At 39.6% G+C, this 22,774-nt stretch overlaps 1 protein-coding gene across 2 annotated transcripts; it reads left to right on the top strand.

Moving 5' to 3' along the window:
* Positions 1-1,839: 1,839 nt before the first annotated feature.
* On the top strand, positions 1,840-22,774 carry hgfa (hepatocyte growth factor a). Of its 2 annotated transcripts, none has more exons than XM_079623761.1 (18): positions 1,840-1,985; positions 6,162-6,306; positions 7,149-7,261; positions 7,696-7,810; positions 10,700-10,842; positions 10,983-11,103; positions 11,185-11,303; positions 11,674-11,839; positions 12,552-12,685; positions 13,549-13,642; positions 15,773-15,909; positions 17,482-17,514; positions 17,960-18,068; positions 18,962-19,036; positions 19,720-19,857; positions 19,938-20,044; positions 20,772-20,914; positions 21,012-22,774. In XM_079623761.1, exons 1-18 carry the CDS (start codon positions 1,922-1,924, stop codon positions 21,192-21,194), a joined length of 2,139 nt encoding a protein of 712 aa, XP_079479887.1. In that variant the 5' UTR covers positions 1,840-1,921; the 3' UTR covers positions 21,195-22,774. The 2 variants fall into 2 exon arrangements, with proteins under 2 accessions (XP_079479887.1, XP_079479886.1); XM_079623760.1 differs by having other exon boundaries at positions 19,926-20,044.

The raw sequence follows: 22,774 nt of genomic DNA, 5'->3' as shown, positions 1-22,774 counted from the left end.
CATTTCAACAGTTAGGTCGACTTTAAAAGCTCCACGCGACTTAATGAGAAAGAATCCGAGGTCTGCGTTTCACCTCTTTGTATGTCTCTCTCTCTCTCTCTCTCTTTCTCTCTCTCTCTCTCTCTCTAGAGGGCATTTAGAACTGCCCATTAACGGCCAAAGTGTGGATTTCCTGTGAAATAACGATTGTGCCCTCCACATGGTTCGCGTCTAAATACTCAGGAACACTTAGTTAAACATGAAGCCCGGCGTTCGGCAATCGGAATGGGATTGCTTCCAGCTGTGCCACACTGACCAGCATCCAGAGGGAGAGAGATCCATCTGAAGTCTTTCTTTATTGATGCCGTGGCTTATATGTTGGCTTTGCTGTGGAATAACAGGGTGTGAAATGGTCAGAGATTCGCTTAGCCCCAATCCCTCTTCTTCCGTGATTTCACTTTCAGATCGCAGTCTAACTACTCTGTGCCTGAAGGTGACCTGGCAGATGACTGCTTTAATTTCTCGGATAGCTTAGTTTCATGGCAGAGGACTTTGTCTTTTCTTTGGATTCGTTCTATTGTTCGCCTCTGATGAATAAGTGTAGTGAAACAGAGCGAAAAAGCCAAAGATAGCTCTCAGACTCACATTTTAGGGCCTGTTTCATTTAACCATCTGTCCAAGCATTGATATTGATGATGTATTGTCCACTCCCCTTAAAAGTGTTTCACAGTGCAGAGTTTCAAGGCTGTTCTTCCTTGAACTTCCGTGAAAATGCATATTTTAGAAAGGTCAGTTGCTTAAAACTTCCCCGACATGGTAGATTTAAATTTTAGTATGTTCATCTCTGCTGTTGTCTTATGTCTTATGCTCTATAAAGTTCCATTAAGGCTAGATATGAACGACTGATTTACTAAATGAGCTCTGATGTGTGATTAACAAAGATGATTGACCACTAAAACCCATTTATGTTTACACATTTTTGTACTATATTGCTTCTATTATTTTTATTCTATTATTTATTGATTCTAAATACGGAAAAACAGTCCAAATTATTCTGTCAACTTCTCTAAAAAATGCTGGGTTGTTTCAACCCAATTTTGGGTAAAATATGGACAAACCCAGCCGTTGGGTAAAATTTTTCAATTACATTTTTAACCCAACGTTTGGGTTTGTCCATATTTTACCCAAAATTGGGTTGAAACAACCCAGCATTTTTTAGCAATGCACTGACCAAATTATGATACTTTTATGGAGCTGTTGAGTCTATTTTTAAGCTTAAAAGCTCAGTCATCATTGCAAAAGACCGACCTGCCAATTTTTTCAGAATTTCTCCTTTTGTGTTCCAAAGTAATTCAGTTTTAGAACGACAGAGTATTCTGAGTAAATAAAAAAGTATTTGGTAGTGAACAATTCCTTTAATAACATTGTGTAAACATAATCAAACACAACTCCATATGTTGCTCATGCAGGTTTTATTTAAATTGTACATTTATATTTTGGTGTGTTGAATTATTATTTATTGGTGCCTTATTCATAACTGTGTGTTATTTGCTATTATCATATGATGCCTATCTTACACATAGGCTAATAATAAACAGATTCTAATTGCAAGCTCCACAAAACAATCACACTTTAAAGGTCAGCAGCATTCAAGACTAGCCTTATCTGCATGTCTCTAATGTGGTTATCAGTCAGAGTTTTAGGAAATGATGCATTCATCCGTGTTCTGATCAATCCCACATCCACTTCCAAATTTCAGATTAAACTCCCCAATAAACGCTGACGTCCGCGGCGCGTGCGTGAGAGAGAGAGAGTGAGTGAGAGAGAGCGCAATATCGCTGCGATCTGTTCCTGTTCATCACTCACACCAGCAGCAGCACCAGCACCAGCTCGGACCTTATAAACTCTCCATCCCAATTCCTGGAATATCAAACCGAGCAATATGAAAATGGACATAATGTGGATTTATCAAACTCTTCTGTGTGTCTTACTGTCCCTGGATGCGGGTGAGTGACCACATGACCACGTGAAGAGCGTTATCGATTAACTGATCGTGTTTTAAATTGTGTTGATCACAGTGCAAAGATGCCACTGTTAGATTGCCTTTGAGCAATGTGAAGTCGATAAAACGTTCATGCATCTAAAAAAAGTTAATCAAATTATGGATCCATAACTATTTTGTGTTGTCTTAGAAAAAGTAATGTGCTGTAGGCTGTTTTATATGCGGGTATAACGTGATTCTGGGGATATTGGATTATTTTATTTTTTTCGTGTATGTTTAATATTTAAGACTGGTTGTGCTATTAGCTATGTTTTCCTTGCAAACATTACCATGGTGACCAAATACCAGAAAATGACATGATCAATAAGTTATGACAACATATGTTTTTTACATTACTTTCACTCTTCAAAATAAAACTTTTTTATAGGTTATACAAGATTCAACTCATTATTAAGCCAGTTTAATGTAATTTAAGTTGAAATGACTTAAACATCTAAGTTGATTGTAGGCTACTTAAAAATTTAAGACAGCCACTGTTTTTAGTGTAGTGTAAAACTAAGCCATCAGTGTCCCGACAAGAAGTTAAACGAAATGAAATTCTGAAATCTCATATTAATGACAAACTAAACTACACTGTAAACTCTCACTCTTTTAATTAAACTTTATTATCTATGAATGAAGCTTAATTGCTACAAAGTGCCAGAGTTACAACCTGCAGCTGTAATGCACTTTACTGATGAAGAAACTTGAGTTAAAACTCTAACTCATACAAACAAGTGGAAATGCAAGATATTATTATAAAGATGATTTTTTTGTTTTGTTTTGTTTTTTAGTATATGGTAAAAACTATGGTTGTGGAGTGCCTGAAGGGTTCATGTGAGTTTAAATCAATTTGAAATTCCATTTAATAAAATAAGTTTTTCTCCCAGCTTTTTTGGGGTATAGAAAACTAAAAATGCAATTAAGGGGGAATAAACAATCAAGGGGGCTTTTAATAGGGGGCCACCGTTTTCAAACTGTCCGCATTTACAATAGTGTATATTTAGTTTGGATTTTACACAAACCCATTGACCCTTCCTCATGTTTCAGTCTCATGAACGGAAGCCTGGAGATGTTGCATGCATCACGTAGTGCAGAGGATATGGGCTGGTGTGGCCTAATGGTCAAAGTTCTGTGTTGGAACAGTAGGTTGTAGGTTCAAACCCCACACGATATCACCATTGAGTCTTTTAGCAAGACACTTTTCTGCAGTATCATTTTCATGGGGCCTGAAACTGTAAAAAGTGTATAAAAGCGCCAACATACGCTACTTTCAGTCCTGTTCCACTGAAGAAACTGATGCTCAATAACAGTGACATGCATCATTAGATGCGCGACAGTAAAGCATCAGACCCTTCCCAAAGTGCACATTTCCAGCAATGGGCAAACGCACATATGGGGTGAATGGACTCTAGCGGCGTTATCGACGTGCTGTGCAACATCTGGACAGAGCCGTTTCTCCCATATTTCAGCATTGCAAATATTCACCAGACCAGATGTGCTGCGTAAACAGAGCGAGAGGTTCTTCAAACTTTCACTGAAGCTCTAGGAAAGGAAAGGACATTAGCGAGTCAGACTGAAACCATTAATGCTGATGTTTCACTGATGCCCATCCTCATTGCTACCATCATCCCGTTGTTATTTAAGGAAGCGATTTAGCCAAATCTAATAAGCATGCTGGGAGATAAAGATGCCCCCGACAGGCCAGAAAGAGGAATTTAAAGGAGTCTAATTGGGGCGCTGAAGGAAAAGATCAATGTTTGAAGAGCTGCCTGATGAAATCCAGATGTGTTCAGATGCGGCCCAAACATTAATAATGCGTTCTCACCAAAATGGTAAGTTCGGTAAGAGATGTGCAGCACGACGCGTGCCTGGATCAAACTGAGGGGTGTTACCTTTCACCCCTGATTTTTTTCAACAGGTTTTTGATAATCAGGGCACCGGGCCCAAGGCTACTGCACAGAAGAGTTCACGCTGTCGTCGAGTGAGATAACAGCCTATGGGAGAGTATATACAGTTCTGTTATCAGCCTTTAAACGGGATAGTTCATCCAAAATGAAGTGAGCATGCCTGTCAAGCCTCAAAAAGGACAAAAAAAAAAAAAGAAAGGGCCATAAAACTGTCATAAAATTAGTCCATACGACTTTTTACCAAGTCATTCGATAGATTTGTGTGAAGAACAGACTGCATATTGAGTCAATATTCTGTCCCAGATGCTGGCCTTATGGATTACTGTCAGCACACTTATGAAACATGAAAATCCGACACTCTTGTTGACATCACAAGCATGTGGACAAGACGACAATCACAAGTCCGCAAAACTGCAAGTGCTCCAGTTAAATACGGCATTGAACAGAAGTTGTCTTTTCTTTCCTATTGAGACGTATCCGGGTGCAGTTCTCGCACAAGAAAAAAATGTAGAGCGGGAATGGGCTTTGTCCGTGGGGAATTGATTGGATCGTTCTGGTTTGTTATTGCTGTGATGTCATGTGAGTGACAGGTTGTGCCACTCTCGGGCCAGAAAACACGTCATCATCACAGAAGAGCCATCGCTGCAATAGGGAGGGGAAATTATTTTGAGACTATGAGGGGCACATGATTTTTGTTTTATTTTTTATAAATCAAATCAAGTATAATAAATACTGCCATGCTCCATAAAACAAGAATTGTCCATTTTGGCTTCATGGACTCCCTGGATAGGAAGATTTTCAGTGAATAATGTCCCTGCATGAGTTGTATAGACTAGCTTTTATGAGACAATAAGAGACAAAAGAGATGTAGTTGTAAGTTTTGGGTGAACTATTGCTTTTAAGAGTGCAGATCAGCAAATAAAGACCGTGTAAGGAAGATGTTGGACCTGGAGACAGCAGAAAGATTATGTATGTTTTAGTGTGGGAGTTACCATGTGAGCTTAGCACATGTATGTAAGCTGACTTTGGAAATATCCTCGGACCACCACAGTGCAGTGAATCGTGACACGTGTGTGTAAGTGAGAGTCTCTGGGCCCCTTTCACTGGCCTCTCATTCATTTCGGCAGAAGAAATAAATAGCAAACAGTCATAAAATAGCAAACAGAAACCTGATTTTACTCATGTTAAAGAATGTAAATGCTGATGAGTCTATGTATGTTTACTCTGCTTACTTTTGTTCATTAAAGCTACACTGTGTAATTTAAGTTGATTCTTAGCCAAAAACATATGTGCTCATTAATGTAATTACTTCTACCAACTAATCAAGTATTCCCGTAAGTGTTGAATCTGCCATTTATAATACATACGAGCGAGCCATGTTGCGCCTCCATCTTGGAAATACATTAGCCAAAGAGGGACATACCTGGAAATTCAAGCTTCGCCTTTCGCGTTTTTACACTCAGTGACACCGAATGCGAGGGGGAGATTACTCGCGACTGCCGGCAGATTTGAAATAATACGGCCACCGTAGGAGTTAAAACGCCCTCGGAATGGGAGGGGCTATAAAGTAATATTCAATTGGTAGTCGTATACAATTTCACCGCTAGATGGGAGTAATTCCCACACAGTGTAGCTTTAAAGAAACTTTTAGACACCAAAGAATCTTCAAAAAACACACACAAAATAACCAGCAGCAAATCAGAGTATTAGAATGATTTTTGAAGGATCATGTGACATGACTATGATGCTGAATTAAAACAATATTACAGTTGTATCTAATGAATATAGCCTTGGTGAGCATAAGAGACTAAATTTTTTTTACAAAATCTTACCGACCCCAAACTTTTGAATTGCAGTGTATATTGTAAAATATTTCAATGGGTCATTTTAAAAACAGGTCACATGACAAAACAAGCATTTAAAAAATATATATATTTAACAACCTTTTCATTACACACTAAAGAGTGGAAAATGTTAAATGAAAATGAATTTGTAATACAAAAGTTATTTTCATTACACACTAAAGAGTGGAAAATCTGTCAAATTAAATAAGTTTTAATTCACTGAGACACAAATTTTTTACAAATGGGATATTGTTCCTGAGAATGACCCTTCTGATAATGTGTGTGACAGCTCTCACATGTATGAGGTTACGAGTGTACATGCACGTGTGTGCGTGTTAAGTACCTGCGTGTGTGTTTGGGCTTAATCTCCTTGTCCCTTTTGTTCAGAGTGCAGAAAACAGACATTGCAGAGGTATCAGAAAAGTGAAAACAGCCGGCTGCTTTGTACAGACTGTCCAGCATCTCCTCGAATTAGAAACCTCTCGCTGGATGACTGTGCACGCAAATGCAGCAAGAGCAAGAAGTCCTGCAGGTGACACATGCACATGTAATCACACAGACACACAAGTTTAAAGGGGTAGTTCAACCAAAAAATGAAAATTCTGTCATCATTTACTCATGTCGTTTCGTTTTTCTTTGTAACACAACCCTAGTGGGAAAATAAATAAATACTAAGTATACTACAAGTATACTACAAATCCATTCACATATTTACTGACATTTTGACACGTATTATAATGTAACTTTATTTGGAGTACTTCTTTATTGCATAATGCACATTTCTTAATATTAAGCCTAAAATATGTTTTAATTTCACTATTAGTAAGGACAGTATGATCTCTGTATAATATCAGTCTTTAAATGGAATATATTTAAAGTGTCCCTAAAGTATACTTGCAATAGTTCCACTTTAGCTCAATCAAATATATATATATATATATAGTTGGACCTCAGCACTATTTCCAGATAACTGAAGTACAAAGTTAGTAGACTCTAAGTATACCAATTTAGGACCAAAACAAAAAATTGTGGGTATTTATTTATTTTAAGTACATAAATATGTAAATGTATTTGTAGTATACTTAGCATAAAATAAATGTATTTCAAATACAGTTTAGTACATTTATTTTTCACTAGGGAAAAGAAGATATTTTGAAGAATGTTTTTGGCCATACAATTAAAGTCAATGGGAAACATTCTTCAGAATATCTTATTTTTTAGGTTTGGAACATCATGGAGGTGAGTAAATGTGGACATAATTAAAACAATTTTTTGTTGAACTATTGATTCAGAAAGCTCATGTGAGAACTTCATCTGATCGTGGTGGTTCTCCGACCCGACAATTGTCCAACAAATCTCATTGCTTCCTTACAGGGCATTCTACTTTGACCAGATAAACAGGAAATGTCACTTGCTTCCCTTCGATCGTTTTTCCGAAGGTGCAAAGAGAGAGCGAAAACCCAATTGTGACCTTTTCGAGAAGAAAGGTAAATATTTTGAATTCCGTTTCGAAGAAGTTCACTCACTTGACCTTTTACTTTTACTTCTTCTGACGCTTTCTTGGAAATATTTGGTTGTAAAACTGCGCAAATGCCAGTCATGTTTGTTTAGATCGCTGGCTCGAAGTGTAAAATCACTCCTATGTATAAAATCCCCTCTGTCATTGTAAACAACACATGCTTAAGAGATTTGGCAGCAAACAGAGTATAAGAAAGCATGACTGTTGACGGTAACAAGACGCCGTATGTTTATGCTTTCAGCAAAAGCTGGAGTTGAAAATTTAGATTTATGCCGTGGTCGTCAGTAAAACTCTTGTTTGGAGACTTAAATCACTTCAGGATGTCAGTGAAATGTGTAATCTGTAAACAACGTTCATCATATCAGATTATATGAATATCTGTGTGCCGTATGTTTTCCACAGACTATGTGAGGGAGTGCATCATTGGGTCAGGTGTCAACTACAAGGGGAGAAGGTCGTTCACAAAGACTGGAATTACGTGTCAATCCTGGAATATGTCCATCCCACATGAGCACAAGTAAAAAGTCACTCTCTCTTTTTTTTTTTTTGACTCTCTGGGATGAATTTCCTAAACAGTTCACTTCAATGTGCTCAGGTGGATTATTTTCTGTGCAAATAGACCTCATTTATATCCAAATAAGGCTAATTGTAAGTGAATGGCATTTTTACGATGCACTATCATGTTTTTTTAATTATTTAAATGAGTCAGGCACTGAAAAAGTTCCACTAAATAATTGTCTCAGCCAATAGAAATGCTTTAGGGAGAAACAGGATCTTGCAAGACACCGACATGCCACATTGTGACGCCTCTTGGTTCCTTAGTGAATTGTTTTATTACAATGGAGCCGGTGCATTCAAATAAAACGCAAACAATTTACCTTAGTATAAATAGCATATCACTTTGTGTATAGCACCTATCACTACTCGCACTCATAAACAAGATGCTAATTATTGTGTTTTACACTGTGTGCAAACATTATCTAAAACTATTTACACTCAGTATAAATAGCGTTTAAGTTCTGTTACACTTTGTGTAAACTGTATCTACCTTTTGTACACGCTGAGTAAATAGCTAAAGCTAATAAACAACGCTATTCATAGTCAATTCTTGCATCTGTCTTTTAAACCGCTCATTCCTCTGTAACCCATTCTCTCAGTAAGCTTGTCATTTGCAGGTTTCATATGGTCTCTGACAGCTAGCAATTTTCGCAATACTCCTCACTGTTCCTAGCGCAGACTTAGCCGTTAGCCGTTAATTGCCGTCAGTGTGCCGTCTGCCAACAATCACTGATTAGTCTAGACTGCAGATGAGATTGCTTTCAGGCCTGGTCGTTTGAGAGTCATCTTTCTCACAACAGTAAAGTGAAGTGGGACTATTCGGAGTGATGCCTTGACTGCGCGAACACAAGCCATTCTGGTTAATGTGGTCAATTGTTGCCAGGTCCTTGTTAGCCAAGATGTTATTAGCTCTAAGAGCTACACTGCTTACAAGCTGTATAAAGATTTTAGAGGTGAGAGAATGAAAGAAAGATAGAAAAGGAACGAGAGAAGGAGGATTTATGGACTGAAGTCATGTTCTGTCTGCCCTCCAGCTGAGCTCACAAAGCCGCAGACACATTAAAATATGAGCAGCATTTGAGACTAGTGCACAGATGCTAATCCAGATCCTCTCCCTCCCCATGGATAACTGTACTTTCCGACTTCGATTCCCTTCGAACCTTTTTCCATGTGATAAGATCTTTTTCCTCTCAGACCCAAGCTTCTCAATCTATCCACCAGCACAATGTGTCCACCTGCCCCATACATTTGGCCAAGCTAAACGGGGGAGACAGCAGAAAATGATCAGAAAGAATGTGATGAGAACCAAGTAAATCTACTCTAAGAAGACAAAAACATGCAAGCCCCTTTTCTACCAAGAAGGTGCCAGTGCTGGTTCCAGAGCCGACTTGCTGCCAGGAAACCTCACTTTGTTGAGATGAAAACCTTTTGTATGTACACAAATGGAGAGTTTCCAAATAAATTGCCCATTTCCGACTCATATGACCTCCAGGTGTTGTAAGTGTGATTAAAGAAAGTTTAATGTTTCTGTTCGGACTGCATTCAGTGTGCGAGAGCATCTGTTGGAAGCCAGAGAAGAATAGCTGGCTAACATCTGTTAGCACAACATCATTAGCTGTAGAAATATCAGGTCTCATGTGGAACCAGCCACAAGATCCAGATGCAGGAACTCGGTCCATTCCAGCACCACACGCCTTTCGTAACCCAGTTATTTAAGCAAGTCATCTGTGCTGCATGGCTTTTGTTTAGATGGTGTCCTAATCTGGTGTTATTTTAACTTAAATTGAAGGTCTAGTACTGGATTTGATTTTAAGAGTTTTCCAGATCAATTCATTGTTTAGGTACACTTAGATTCAGATAGCATCTGTTGTGATATAATATGCTGGTTTTACATGGTTGAAGCTGGTCATTTATGGTTGTTAGCTGGTCCAGACTGGCTTAGGTGATATTCAGGTCAATGTAGTAGACCAGGGTTCCTCAAATCTGGCCCTCAAGAATTTAGCTTCAACCCTAATCAAAGACACCTTAGCAAGCTAATCAAGGTCTTAAGAGTTACTTACAAATTCAGGTAGGGGGCTTCAGGGTTTGAGCTTCCGCCCTCCAGAGAAACATGTGGAGGACCATCCATCCATCTTCCATACGGTTTATCCTGTATATAGGGTTGTGGGACCTGGTAGACCAGGGGTGTCCAATCCTGCTCCTGGAGGGTCATTTCAGAGGGCCTGTGGAGTTTAGCTCCAACCTTCCCGTTTGGAATCCTCTATTCATCTCAAAGTCCTTGATCAACTGGTCTAGGTGTATTTAATGAAGGTTGGAGCTAACTTCTGGACACCCCTGTGTTTGACCATCTTGGTCAACCTGTTTTGAGAATGTAGACTATCCTGGTGTGGACCTCTCTGCTGAAAGACCTACAGGCTTCTTGACTAGGTCAATCGTCCATGATCAACCACCTGCTAAGTTTTGTTGATGAACAACATGGCTATGCCAGGTCTCAAGGTGAACCAGCACCAAACTAGCACTAACTAGAAATTCATACTTGTTTAAGTTGACCTTTTAGGCTGATTGAGCTGATTTACTCAATTAGCTTGGAAGTTTGGGGTAATCCTAAAGACCTTTTCTGTGTACGAAATCAAATACTTCCCTACTATATAGTATTTGGGGAAAGTACATGGTATTTGAAAAACTGTAGGCAGAAACTAGGGTTAATTAGGGTTGGAGCTAAACTTGGCAGGACAGTGCCAGTCCTCAGAGTAGGACTGGACAAAAGTCAATTTGAGCTGGATGATCACATTAACTGAATTTTTAACTCTGTTTTCCCTCTCCCTTTATCTATATATTTATTTATCAGTTTCAAGCCTGCCAGACACAAACGGTTTGACCTGCGTCAGAACTTTTGCCGAAACCCGGACAATGATCCAAGTGGACCCTGGTGCTTCACTGAACTCACTGAGACTCGGCACCAGGCATGTGGGCTGCCCCAATGTGCAGACGGTTAGAGATGACCTCATCTATACTAAAATATATGTGTTATTTGCGATATGAGAGTACAGTATGCGAGTGTGTTTGTGTCTGTCGCATCATCTGCGTGCATTTGGTGTTTGTAATAGCTGTGTGTTTCTGTGTGTTTGTAGTGGAGTGCATGAGGTGTAATGGGGAAACATACAGGGGGCCCATGGATCACACAGAGAGTGGGAAAGAGTGCCAGAGATGGGACTCACAGAAACCTCATAAACACACCTACCAGCCTCACAGGTACCCATTCACATGTACTCGCACACACATATACACACTCAACTGTGCGATTTACTCGTTCTTCTGCATCTGTATTTATAGGCATGCAGGTAAAGGCCTGGATGACAACTACTGCCGCAATCCCAATAATGACGTGCGTCCATGGTGTTACACAATGGACAAAAGCACAACATGGGAATACTGTAACATCAGTGTGTGTGGTCTGTTCACTTTTCTTCATCTTTCTTTCTATAAAACGTACATGCTTTGGGGTTTTAGCTTTGTGTTGTGTTATGCTGTGATCTAAACATCTTCATTTTGTGTCTGACTAAATATTATATTACATTATATTGTTGAATTTAATTCAAGGTAAAAGTTTGTAATGCATGTGGAAGAAACCCCTTTCCTATCACATATAGTTGCGTGTGTGTGTTATTTAGTTTGGCTCAGGAATTGTGTACAGGTGCACTGGCTTATTGTAAATCTCGTGGTTACTCCTGTATTTCGTCCGTGGCATCTTTCCAGTGGAAACATTTTTCAAATGCTGATGCTCTGAATTCCTGACATTCCCTCTCCCTTTCTCTGTTTCAGACTCAGATAATGATGTGGAAGTGGAGGTGACCACCTCTTGCTTTCGGGGTCAGGGAGAGGGCTACAGGGGTACAGTCAGTGTGACCCCTGCAGGTGTGACCTGTCAACGCTGGGACGCCCTATTTCCTCACAACCATTCATACACACCACACAACTATAAATGCAAGTGAGTCATTCTACACTAATGTTTTTTATCACTAATTATCATTATCAGATCTACTTAACACTTTTTGAAGAAAATATGAGTGGTGTTTGCCAATTGAAAATATATACTATGATATATCTTTTGTTGATATTCATAATATACTTGGATATTTTAAAAGGGTAGGGTTTTTTTCAGTCAGAGGAACCTTTATTGTCACCAAATAGCAACTGTAACCAAATAGATTCAAAATATTTAATTAAATACAGTAAAATACAACAAAAAATCTAAAGACATGTTTTCCACGAGGTTTTTGTTAATGAATGAAAGCAAGAATGATTTTTCATTTGAAAAAATCATTTGAATCTTTTGAATCAGAGTTTTGAATTGATTCATTGACAGTTTGAACTGATTTACGGAAATGCATAAAACACACTCTAACACTCTTTATAAATCAAAAACTTTTGTGCTTTAATGTTCTCATACTAGCGGGTTACTAGTTTAATGACGCACTAGAAAACTTAACAACCAAATAAAAAGCGCATTAGAATCATCGCAATATACACAATGTTGCTCAATGTTATATTGCCAGCAAAAGCATTGCAAACATATTGTAAACATTTAAAGGATTTAGGGGTTTGTTCACATCTGGCCGGTACTAAATCATTCTGAAAAAGATGCATAAAAATGCAAATATGATTTTACAAAAAAAATTGTGTGTGTGTGTCCCATTCAGGGATCTCAGGGGGAACTATTGCAGAAACCCTGATGGCTCTGAGATTCCCTGGTGTTTCACCACAGACCCTAAAGTACGCAAAGCTTTCTGTTCCAACATCCCAAGATGTGAGGCAGAGAGCTCTGACAGCACAGGTAAGCACACACACACACACACGCACGCACGCACGCGCACGCACGCGCACGCACGCGCGCACACGCGCACACGCGCACACACACACACACACACACACACACACACACACACACACACACACTTCTTACACGCTTACACACACTCTCACACTTGTACTGCACCGCATGGCTAAGCATCGTGAACCATATTAGCCACATAATGAATTGTGTTGTTCCAAAACGCTTAGCTCATCATAATTTACAAGAATTTTAATGATGAAAGACAAAGATGTTTTGCACAGAGGCGCCATCACGGACGTTTGGAGACTGCCTGTAAAGATCTGGCACCAGCTCCAGTGCGGTTTTGTTCTGGGTACCCTCACATTCCCATTCGTCTGTGTCACACCAAGCGCTCCTAAAAGAAAAAGATTTCTTCTGCGCAAATCGTGTAGTTTCAAAATCCTGTTAGAATAATCTCTTTTTTTTTTTATGTGTGTTCCAGCAATGTGTTTCAAAAGACACATTTCTCACCAGAAGAGTCCCTTTGAGGTTTCAGGTCAGAGAGACAGAGCAATGCCTCTCTGGATTCACTCAAAACTTCAGTCAGATCTTGGCACAGACAAAAAGTTTTTTTCCCCTACTTGTTTGCCAACCACCAATTGTAAAGTGGTCCCTGACGTGAAATCGGCCCTCCCCCACTAGTAAAATGCTATTTCAAACATGCTTACTTCATGACAGCATGGATACAATCAGTAAATCCATAAATAATCTAAACATGGAGCTTTGAATAAGCATGGCTTTTACTGAAGGTACTGTACATGCATGTGTTTAGGCGAGTTAACGCTGTTTATGTTATCTTTATGTGTGTTTGATCTGTGTCCTAGAATGTTATGAAGACAACGGGGAGAGTTACCGTGGCAATTTGTCGAAAACAAGATCGGGGATTCCTTGTGGGCTGTGGTCCGACCACACATTCAGGTACATGTTTCCATGAAATCACTGAAACAATTTAAAGCTGCTGTGTGGCTTTTTTTTTTTCTTTTCTTTTTTTTCAACATTGCTGGGTTTGAGTGATCAACCAATGGCATGAGTTTTGGAGACAGAAAATTTAAATTAAAATGCTGCCGGAACCACGGAACCCAGTCATAAAAATTAAATTGACTGTATAACTTTGAATAACACTGAATTTGGCCAATTTTAGACGAATAAATCAAAAGTAGGGCTGTGCACTTAACCAAAATTGCGATATGGACTATTGTCTGTAAATATTAAACCGCACAAAGACATATTCTGCATTAATGAGTGGTCGCAGATTTATAAAAAGATCCAAATAGCTCACAAATGAGTGTAATATAAATGTTCTTACATTTTATCCAATGCTCAATATTAAATAATCAAATAAAAATAACTTAAAATAATTACTCTATTATTTAAAATCTGTGTATTTTACCCAAAATCGTATTAGATATTTTAAACCGAGTATTGTGTAGGTTCTGCATTGCCTGTATTCAAATCAGTTTTTGGTGCTTTTTTGAGCATCGGCCGGCCCAGTTTTTGCAATGTGTTATGTTTTTTTCTTTTTGGCCGATTGACCATGTTGAATCGAGAACTCTGATTGGCTGTTCAGCTTAGCGAACGAGTCAGTGCGTGCGGAAAAATAACAAAATGGATGATGGCAAGCAAAGAAGTCAAAAAGACAGAAGGCTGTTCTAATTTTCATTCAATATGTGAATATTTCCAACAACATGAGCAGCCTGGAATGAAGAAAGTGATCGGCATGATTGATTTTCAAAATAATACAGCAAATAAACGCTGCTTTGTTCACGATTTGCATATCTGCAGTCCTAGTTTAGGTTTCCCTTTTTGAAGGATGAAGAGTATTGATACCTGTTGATATGGACAGTTATTTCCTTACATGCAGGTGCAGAACGCACATGCTAGTTGACAGTCGACTTAAGTCCTTTTGGTGTGTTCGAGCGCAGAGCCGACAACACGATCAGCTTTCGTTGCCGTTAATTCTTTTATGAAGGCTTGGCGTGTCGCCCTATTTATATGACACTTGACTATGTAGAGCAATCCAAATCTGTCACTTACTAGGTTCCATTCTAGTTAGGATGCTGTCTTAGAAGGCAGTTGTCTATGTAGTCAGTGAGGCATCTCACTCGGTTTTGAAATATTTCGAGCTTTTTTGCACTTTTGCTCTCTCATGGGTTCCTGTTGACTCTTGGAACCAGTTTTCCTTGCTGAAATCATATATTAGCACTGATGTTGAGTTTGTTTTGAAAGGCGGTTATCAGGCAGTATTACAACATTGAAAGAGGACCGAGGCAGTGATAACAAACAGAAGAGGGAGAGCCGGGCCGCTCATATTCATCACTGATACACCGAGGACAGAAAATACCACACACTGTTCTTCGGGAGACAAATGCCCCATAAAGCAACTCGCTCAGCGTCCTGTAGTCCCTCAGCTCGGGCTAAGCTGTTAACATCACTTAATTTACAGGAATTTTAAAAGCCAAAATGGCACAGACAGATGGACATGTTGCAGGAGTGACCTCCGACCCCAGGAAGTGCTGTCCCCCGCTCTCAAAACACGGGCAGATCAAAGCCAATCAGCTTCTTCAAATGGCGTCCAGCCAGTGAGTCTGCCTCACACGGGGTCGAAAGGTTGTCTCTGAGAAAACTCAACGTTGGCTTGTTCAGCGGTCACCGGGGACGAAAAATTACCTCTCCACTTTATCACTCTCTGTTTCCTACACATTTTTCATTCTGGGTTTTCGGCCCCTGCGATCGGAGGGCTGTCTGTCTCACTCTAGGATTTATTTTCTTTGTAAGTCAACTCTGTAGAAGACGCTTGGCATGCAGTTTCGGGCTGGATTGTGTGTAGCCATGAGGACAGGTGGTGTAATACGCAGAGCTGCAGTGACTGTTCTGAGTTCATACTTTCATACTTTTATGGTCGCTGGAGGGGGGATATGAATATGATTCCTTCTTTGAACATCTTGTCACACAGCGACATACGAGTCAACATTTCCATCCCTCTAGTGCTGGCCTGTTTCTCTGAACCGAGTAGCTGATTTCCTGTTCTTTGTTTTTATGTGTGTGAAGGAGAGACACGCGGTCAGCGGAGGCCAGCGCGGGCTTAGAGTTGAACTTGTGCAGGAATCCAGACCGAGATAAGCACGGGCCGTGGTGCTACACATCCAACTCCTCCATTCCCTGGGACTACTGTGGACTGGAGCGCTGTGAGTCTGTCTGTCTGTCTGTCTGTCTGCATCTATCCATCCATCCGTCTGTCTGTCTGTCTGTCTGCATCTATCCATCCATCCGTCTGTCTGTCTGTCTGTCTGCATCTATCCATCCGTCTGTCTGTCGGTCTGTCTGTCTGTCTGTCTGTCTGTCTGCATCCATCCATCTGTCTGTCTGTCTGTCTGTCTGTCTGCATCCATCCATCCATCCATCCGTCTGTCTGTCTGTCTGTCTGTATGCCTGCATCCATCCATCCATCCATCCATCCATCCATCCATCCATCCATCCATCCATCATCTATCTATCTATCTATCTATCTATCTATCTATCTATCTATCTATCTATCTATCTATCTATCTATCTATCTATCTATCTATCTATCTATCTATCTATCTATCTATCTGTATCTATCTATCTATCTGTCTATCTGTCTGTCTATCTGTGTCTATCTGTCTGTCCGTCCGTCTGTGTCTGTGTCTGTCTGTCTGTCTGTCTTTCTGTCTGTCTATATGTCTATCTATCTATCTATCTATCTATCTATCTATCTATCTATCTATCTATCTATCTATCTATCTATCTATCTATCTATCTATCTGTCTGTCTGTCTGTCTGTCTGTCTGTCTGTCTGTCTGTCTGTCTGTCTGTCTGTCTGTCTGTCTGTCTGTCTATCTATCTATCTGTGTCTATCTATCTATCTATCTATCTGTCTGTCTATCTCTGTCTGTCTGCCTGTCTGTCTGTCTATATGTCTATCTATCTATCTATCTATCTATCTATCTATCTATCTATCTATCTATCTATCTATCTATCGATCTATCTGTTTTGTTCTATCTATTGTTCTATCTTTCTGTCTGGACTTTATCCTTTTCTAGTTGAAAACTATACTTAGAGCAGTTAGTTATATTATTTATTTGAAATGCATTAAAATGTTCTACAATCAAATCCGTCTCTTGCTATTCAACATTCTACAGCCTCAATTCAAATACAGAAACTGATTTGGATTAATTCTTAATTGATTTGGAGTTGAATTCTGAATAGCACACAGCTCTGGTTATGATGACAGACAGGGTCTCTGTCTCTGGCCCACTCGGCAGGGGTGTTTTGTCATTATTTGTAGCTTGCAAAGACTTACGGATGTTATGTACAGAGTTTGTGTCTGTGGTTTTTGTCTCTTTGGACGAGACGTCACACTGTAATGCCAGACAGATGCAATCCTCTTCATCTCTGTGCCCATGCAGCTGTGTCACTGCAGCTGGATTTTTATAATTGTGTTGCATTCGGACACGTCTGTGATGGTCTGCTGCTGCATGTTGATGAACGAGATGGTGTTTGTGTAGGCATTCATCATTATTATAAGAAACACATTCTGAGGATAGTTCCATGATTGTGTTTAGGTTTATCCAAATTACATTAGATACTTTTTTAGGTTTCAGTAACATCACTATTTCAATTGATGAAAAGTTTTTATTGAGGTTGTGCGTTTATCTGAATTATGTTTACAGTGGGTAATGTCCACATGTCAAATGTTTCATTATAATATTTTGTTCCTGTTTTTTTTTTTTATCCAGGCAAATCAATGTTAGCTGATGACCATCAAAAGAGTAAGTTCATAGCAAATTTCTTAGCAGATAATAAAAAGAAAACCCATGGGTCGCTGTGATCACAGGCACCAAAGAAAAAAAAACTGTGCTAAATGCAAATAATAAATAGAAGCAAAAAATAATCAAACATTTATGCACTAAACGAAGCCATATCCACAAGTGTCATATTGATTTGCACCGACTACGATTAATTGTATTTGTTTTTACAAGATTTACATAATTATCCATTTCTTTTTTGGTCAGCCTGTTATTACATTTGCATATGATTGGGCCTTTGTAGTTTTGCTGTTATGTCCAGTGTAAAATATGGGTCCTGCAGCTAAACCACTTTAGAACCTATGATACTGTGCACTGCATATCCAATATGTAAGATCTATATATAATTAAATGTATTATCTTCTTTCATGAAGTCTTCTCTGACGGTTCCTGCTTTCCCTCTCAACAGGTGGAGGAACGAAACCATCTTGTTTTATACACAAAACCACCCGGATTGTTGGGGGGATGCAGGTGCAGCGAGCAGAGGATGGAAGCTGGGTGGTCAGCATTCAAAAACGGTACACATTTCCTATTTGATCAGTATAAAGTATTATTTTAATCTAATTCAACCTACATTCATCTACGTAATTTAGAACAAATTATGCAGATAAATCTGTGGTAGATAAATAGTAGGAATTAAGTAGGAATAAAGTACTACATCTAACATCTAAATTAACTGGTTTTATTCAAACCAAAAATATGATGTAATGTCAATGAACTTAAATACATTAATTTATACCAACACAGCTGATTTTTATGGGTTAAATCAGGTAAAAATAGCTCTTTAAGGTGACAATTGCAGGTAACAACCTTTTACAATGTACAATATTGCGGTGAGTATGAGAATGAATGAGAATCAACACATAGAATTAAAAAAATATATATTCTAAATATGCTTATTTGTATTGTACATGCTGAATTTATGTTTAAAGGATGGTAGCCTGGCTCCTCCCTCCTACGTACTTCCGCTCAATTTTCATTTTCCTTCAGTACTACGTCTGGGATTGCGGTATATTCTTGGGTTTTCTCTGGTCAATTTTTTACCGGTCCAATCAGCGAACAGAGCTCATGGCTGAGAACGATGACGTTGAGGTCGTGCGCTAGTTTGAGTCGTCATACGTCACGACCAAACGTTAGCGATTGGTTATGGCAGATCCAATAGTTTTAAACTTCTACAGAGTACCCGCCTTCAAGGAAGTTAACGCTTGTCAATGGAGAGAGGCCAGACTCTCTGTACGAATGAAATATTATTTATCATTTGAATCTTTTTTCTTTTCTTTTTTGGCTAATAGAATGGATTCTAGTATCTAGAAAATGTAGAAAAACTGCAACATGACATAACGTGTATCGCATGAGGGATGGTAATTCCTGCAGCCCTAACGGCACATTCTGATTGGTTCTCCTCCCGCAGGAACAGACACTGGTGTGGAGGTTCACTCATCAGAGAGGATTGGGTTCTGACCGATCAACAGTGCTTCTCCACCTGGTAATCCATCTCAACTCCTCTTCTCTCTTGTCAATGCAAACCACATTTGAGTTTCCCTTCTCCTTGAGCGTGCAAGACACTAGCCTGTCCCGGCCTTGTGTTCCCATCTGTCAGTTGATGTTTTCTACGAGACGTGCGGATCCCGAGTTTCCGGTTTCGGAGAGAGTAGTGACAGATCCGCTCGGACTGTGACTGATGGTTCTCTGCTCTTGTCAGCGGCGCATCTGTTTAGACTCATCGCTCGGCTGCATGATATACGCCTGTGGATCTGCTACAGTGACACTTGAGTGAAAACCTGCTGGCTCTGTTTAGTTTGAGGGAGGAAAAGGGGACAGAAGGAGAACGAGAACGCGAGTGAGCGTGTCTGGCTTTCAGATCATCTCTACATTCCCCCAGATCCGCTCCCTGGTGGGTTCAGCTATCTTGTGCTTAGCATGAAGACACAGAACCGGGCTGGACGCTCGAGGTGACCTCTGCGCCTCGATCAGAACTGGAGATGAGCTTACCAGGGACGCTCGGCAACATACATATCTCATGCTTGTAGAAAGACTGCTCTGCTGCGTCTGCAATCCAGATTATATATTTCCAGAAGACTTATCACCGTTCTACGCGGATACTTTAGTTGCATACTTTAGTTGTCATGAAACTTCTATGTTTGACGTATATGCTCGTACGTTCCTCAGCGTTCCTGACCTCTCGGAGTACACCGTGCAGGTGGGGCTTCTTCATCTCAACGCGTCCGCCGACACGCAGGATCTCCGGATCGCACATGTGGTCTGCGGGCCCGAGGGATCCAACTTGGCCCTGCTCAAACTCACAACGTAAGTGCATTTATCCATCTGCCCATTCATCTTCTCATCCACCCAGCCATCCTTATGGTAACTCATAGTCTTATGCCCAGGCCTGCCCCTCTCTCTGAGCATGTGCGAACTGTGCAGCTTCCTGTCGCAGGGTGTGCCGTCGCAGAAGCCACCTACTGCCTCATGTATGGCTGGGGAGACACTAAAGGTACTATTCTGTTCTATTCTATTCTTTTCTATGCAGCAACATCGTTTAATTATTGGTTTTCCAGTTTGTTTTGGGGTTTGGAAACATTAAAAATGCCTTTTAGATAACTATGACATGTTCCTCTAGTTGTTATATGCAAAATAATTGAGACTGAGGAAATGATTCATATTCAAGGTGCATTGCTCCATTGTTAATTATTCTTTGCTGATTCCATTCTATTCAACTCTATTTTATTGTACTGTGGTATATTCTATTCTATTTGCTCCTGCCTACCTCAAAACTGTCCTAATATGTATTTTATGCTAAATGAATATCATTAAATTTGATAACTATATATATAAACCCTAACCCTAAACTAAAGTATGACTATATTTAACATCTGAAAACGCCTGATCTGTTTTATTTGGTATTTGGTATGTACTTCAAAACACAGCTCTAGAATGCATTCAGATGGTCTTAATAATCACAATGATCATTTATTCGTGTTTGTATCTTGTGGACAAAGAGCAAGATGCACAAATAAATATTGAATGTGACTCAGCATCATTGAAATACACACTTGAACAAATTAAACATTCTTAGCTGATATTTAACCCATTTTTCCAAACCCGTGTTGAGTTATTTAGACACATAAAGCCAAATAAAAGAAGGTAATTGAAATCGCATGCAAACTTTCCAGACCATCACATTTCTATTAAAGAAACTGTCTCTTTGGCCTCTCTTTTAGGCACGGGGCATGAGGGCAGTCTGAAAATGGTGGGGCTTCCGATAGTCAGCAACAAAAGGTGTTCCCAGAGCCACAAAGGTATTCTGCCAATCACAGAGACCAAAATCTGTGCTGGAGGCAAGAGAGACCAGGGTGTTTGTGAGGTACGAGTCAGATCCTGATCTTTGAGGAGTGTCGTTTCAGAGGATGGTGTTTATTCTGTGATTGTGACCTCTACTCTTCTCTATTCACATCTTACAGAAAGACTACGGTGGCCCATTGGTGTGCCAGGAAGGAGAAAGCAAGGTCATAGTGGGTGTGAGCATCAACGGTCGTGGGTGCGCCGTCGCCAGGCGTCCCGCTGTCTTCGTCAACGTGGCCTTCTACTCTGAATGGATCCGCAAGGTCTTCAAATACTATTCGGACATGGAAATAAGTTACTAGACTGTTATGTTTTCCAATGTGGGGATAATACACTCATGGCGCGTTATGGTTTTTAGCATCTACAACGTGAAGACCATGGTTGCTGTACGGTTGATGTACAAAAAACATGGATGCCAGAGTTTTTTTTTTTTTTTTTTTTAAGATTAAATGAAAACCACTGGTACGGAAAAAAGTTGCAAGACAAGAATATCTGATGTTCTCGCAAACAAACTGCAAAAATCAGACATCAGACATTATTCTATTTTTTTTAACCAACAAATGGAGGAAATTACAACTTTTGAACTTTTTTTTTTTTTTGGTTGGAGATTGTTGTGGCTGGTGAGTTAACTAAAAAAATCAAGGACAGATGGATGGATAAATGAGGAAATTAAAGCAATTAGAAGAAACTGTGGTGTTCATCCATATGAACATATTTGTCTCAGACCAGAGCAGATGTTGTTCTAAATGTCACTCCCTGGAGATACTTGAAGATGTCAATAACCCCACGTTTCCAGACAGGACGGAGTTTTTGTTTTCACTGGGGTGCATTTTTCCAGGTGTTATCACTTGTGCACAAACTGAATTTCCCCCAATGTAAATCATTTTAAAGGCGTTTCAGGTGCAACTTAGGAGGAACGAAATTCCGTATCACAGTTTCCACTACACCATTTTCAACATCAACCACTTCACAAATCAGATTTGGAGCGGCCGTCCGCACCGTGGCCGGTTTTCATGCCCGAATGGGATGTTATCACACATTTCCAGAAGGGTTCATTGACATTCTAATGTTTCGCACCTTGCCTTACTCCAGTTTGGAGCGTTCTGTGGCCCCTTTGGGGCCGTTTCATGTACTGCACTCCAAAGAGTGTGCGAATGTCACTCTGTGCATCCGTAGGTCTTATAGATCTGAAATTACAAACATCTGAAGGTCTTTCCTTTCACATGGTGTAATATATCTGTCAAAATTTTATACGCAGTTCGCGGAGTATTTATTTATGTCTTTTATAGATGGACCGAAGTCATGGTATTTCATCCTCCAGAAGTGTTTATTGTGTTTAATCTGGCGTGTAGATTTGAAACATAACATTTGTAAACAAAACAAAAGGACGATATGTCTTTAAAGGAAAATATTGGGTCATAACAGGACGTTTCGACTCAAAGACGGCTCCCCGAAGGTTTATAAGCCACACATGTCCATGTGGAGGATCTTTTAAGTCCAAATTTAGCCAAGAGTGCAAAGATACTTAATCAAACTGCAGTACTGACCAGTGACGCAGTCGAGAACAGGCAGGGTAACTGTTTAAACTAATGTTTATCATGTTTTTAATACGAAAATGTGTTTTATTGTAAATAATATGCTCGCTATGTATATAAGGTGCCTGTGGTTTGACATTTTATCAAGTTTCACACTTTGTATTGTTAACACTTCGGATTTGTGATTTCCTCTTTGCGCTGCTGCCATCAGTGGTCTTAATATTGAATATCTAGGCTGCTGTTGTTTTTAACACTATTTTTATGACTTTTTGTATTTCCAACTTTTCAAATGTAAGTAAATACACATGTGACCTTTTTTTTTTTTGTAAATAATTAAAACTTTTTAA

Source organism: Phoxinus phoxinus, assembly GCF_949152265.1.
Source record: "Phoxinus phoxinus genome assembly, chromosome: 9".
NCBI lineage: Eukaryota > Metazoa > Chordata > Actinopteri > Cypriniformes > Leuciscidae > Phoxinus > Phoxinus phoxinus.
Note: the sequence above shows the minus strand (reverse complement) of the source record. Positions and strands in the feature narration are given on the sequence as shown.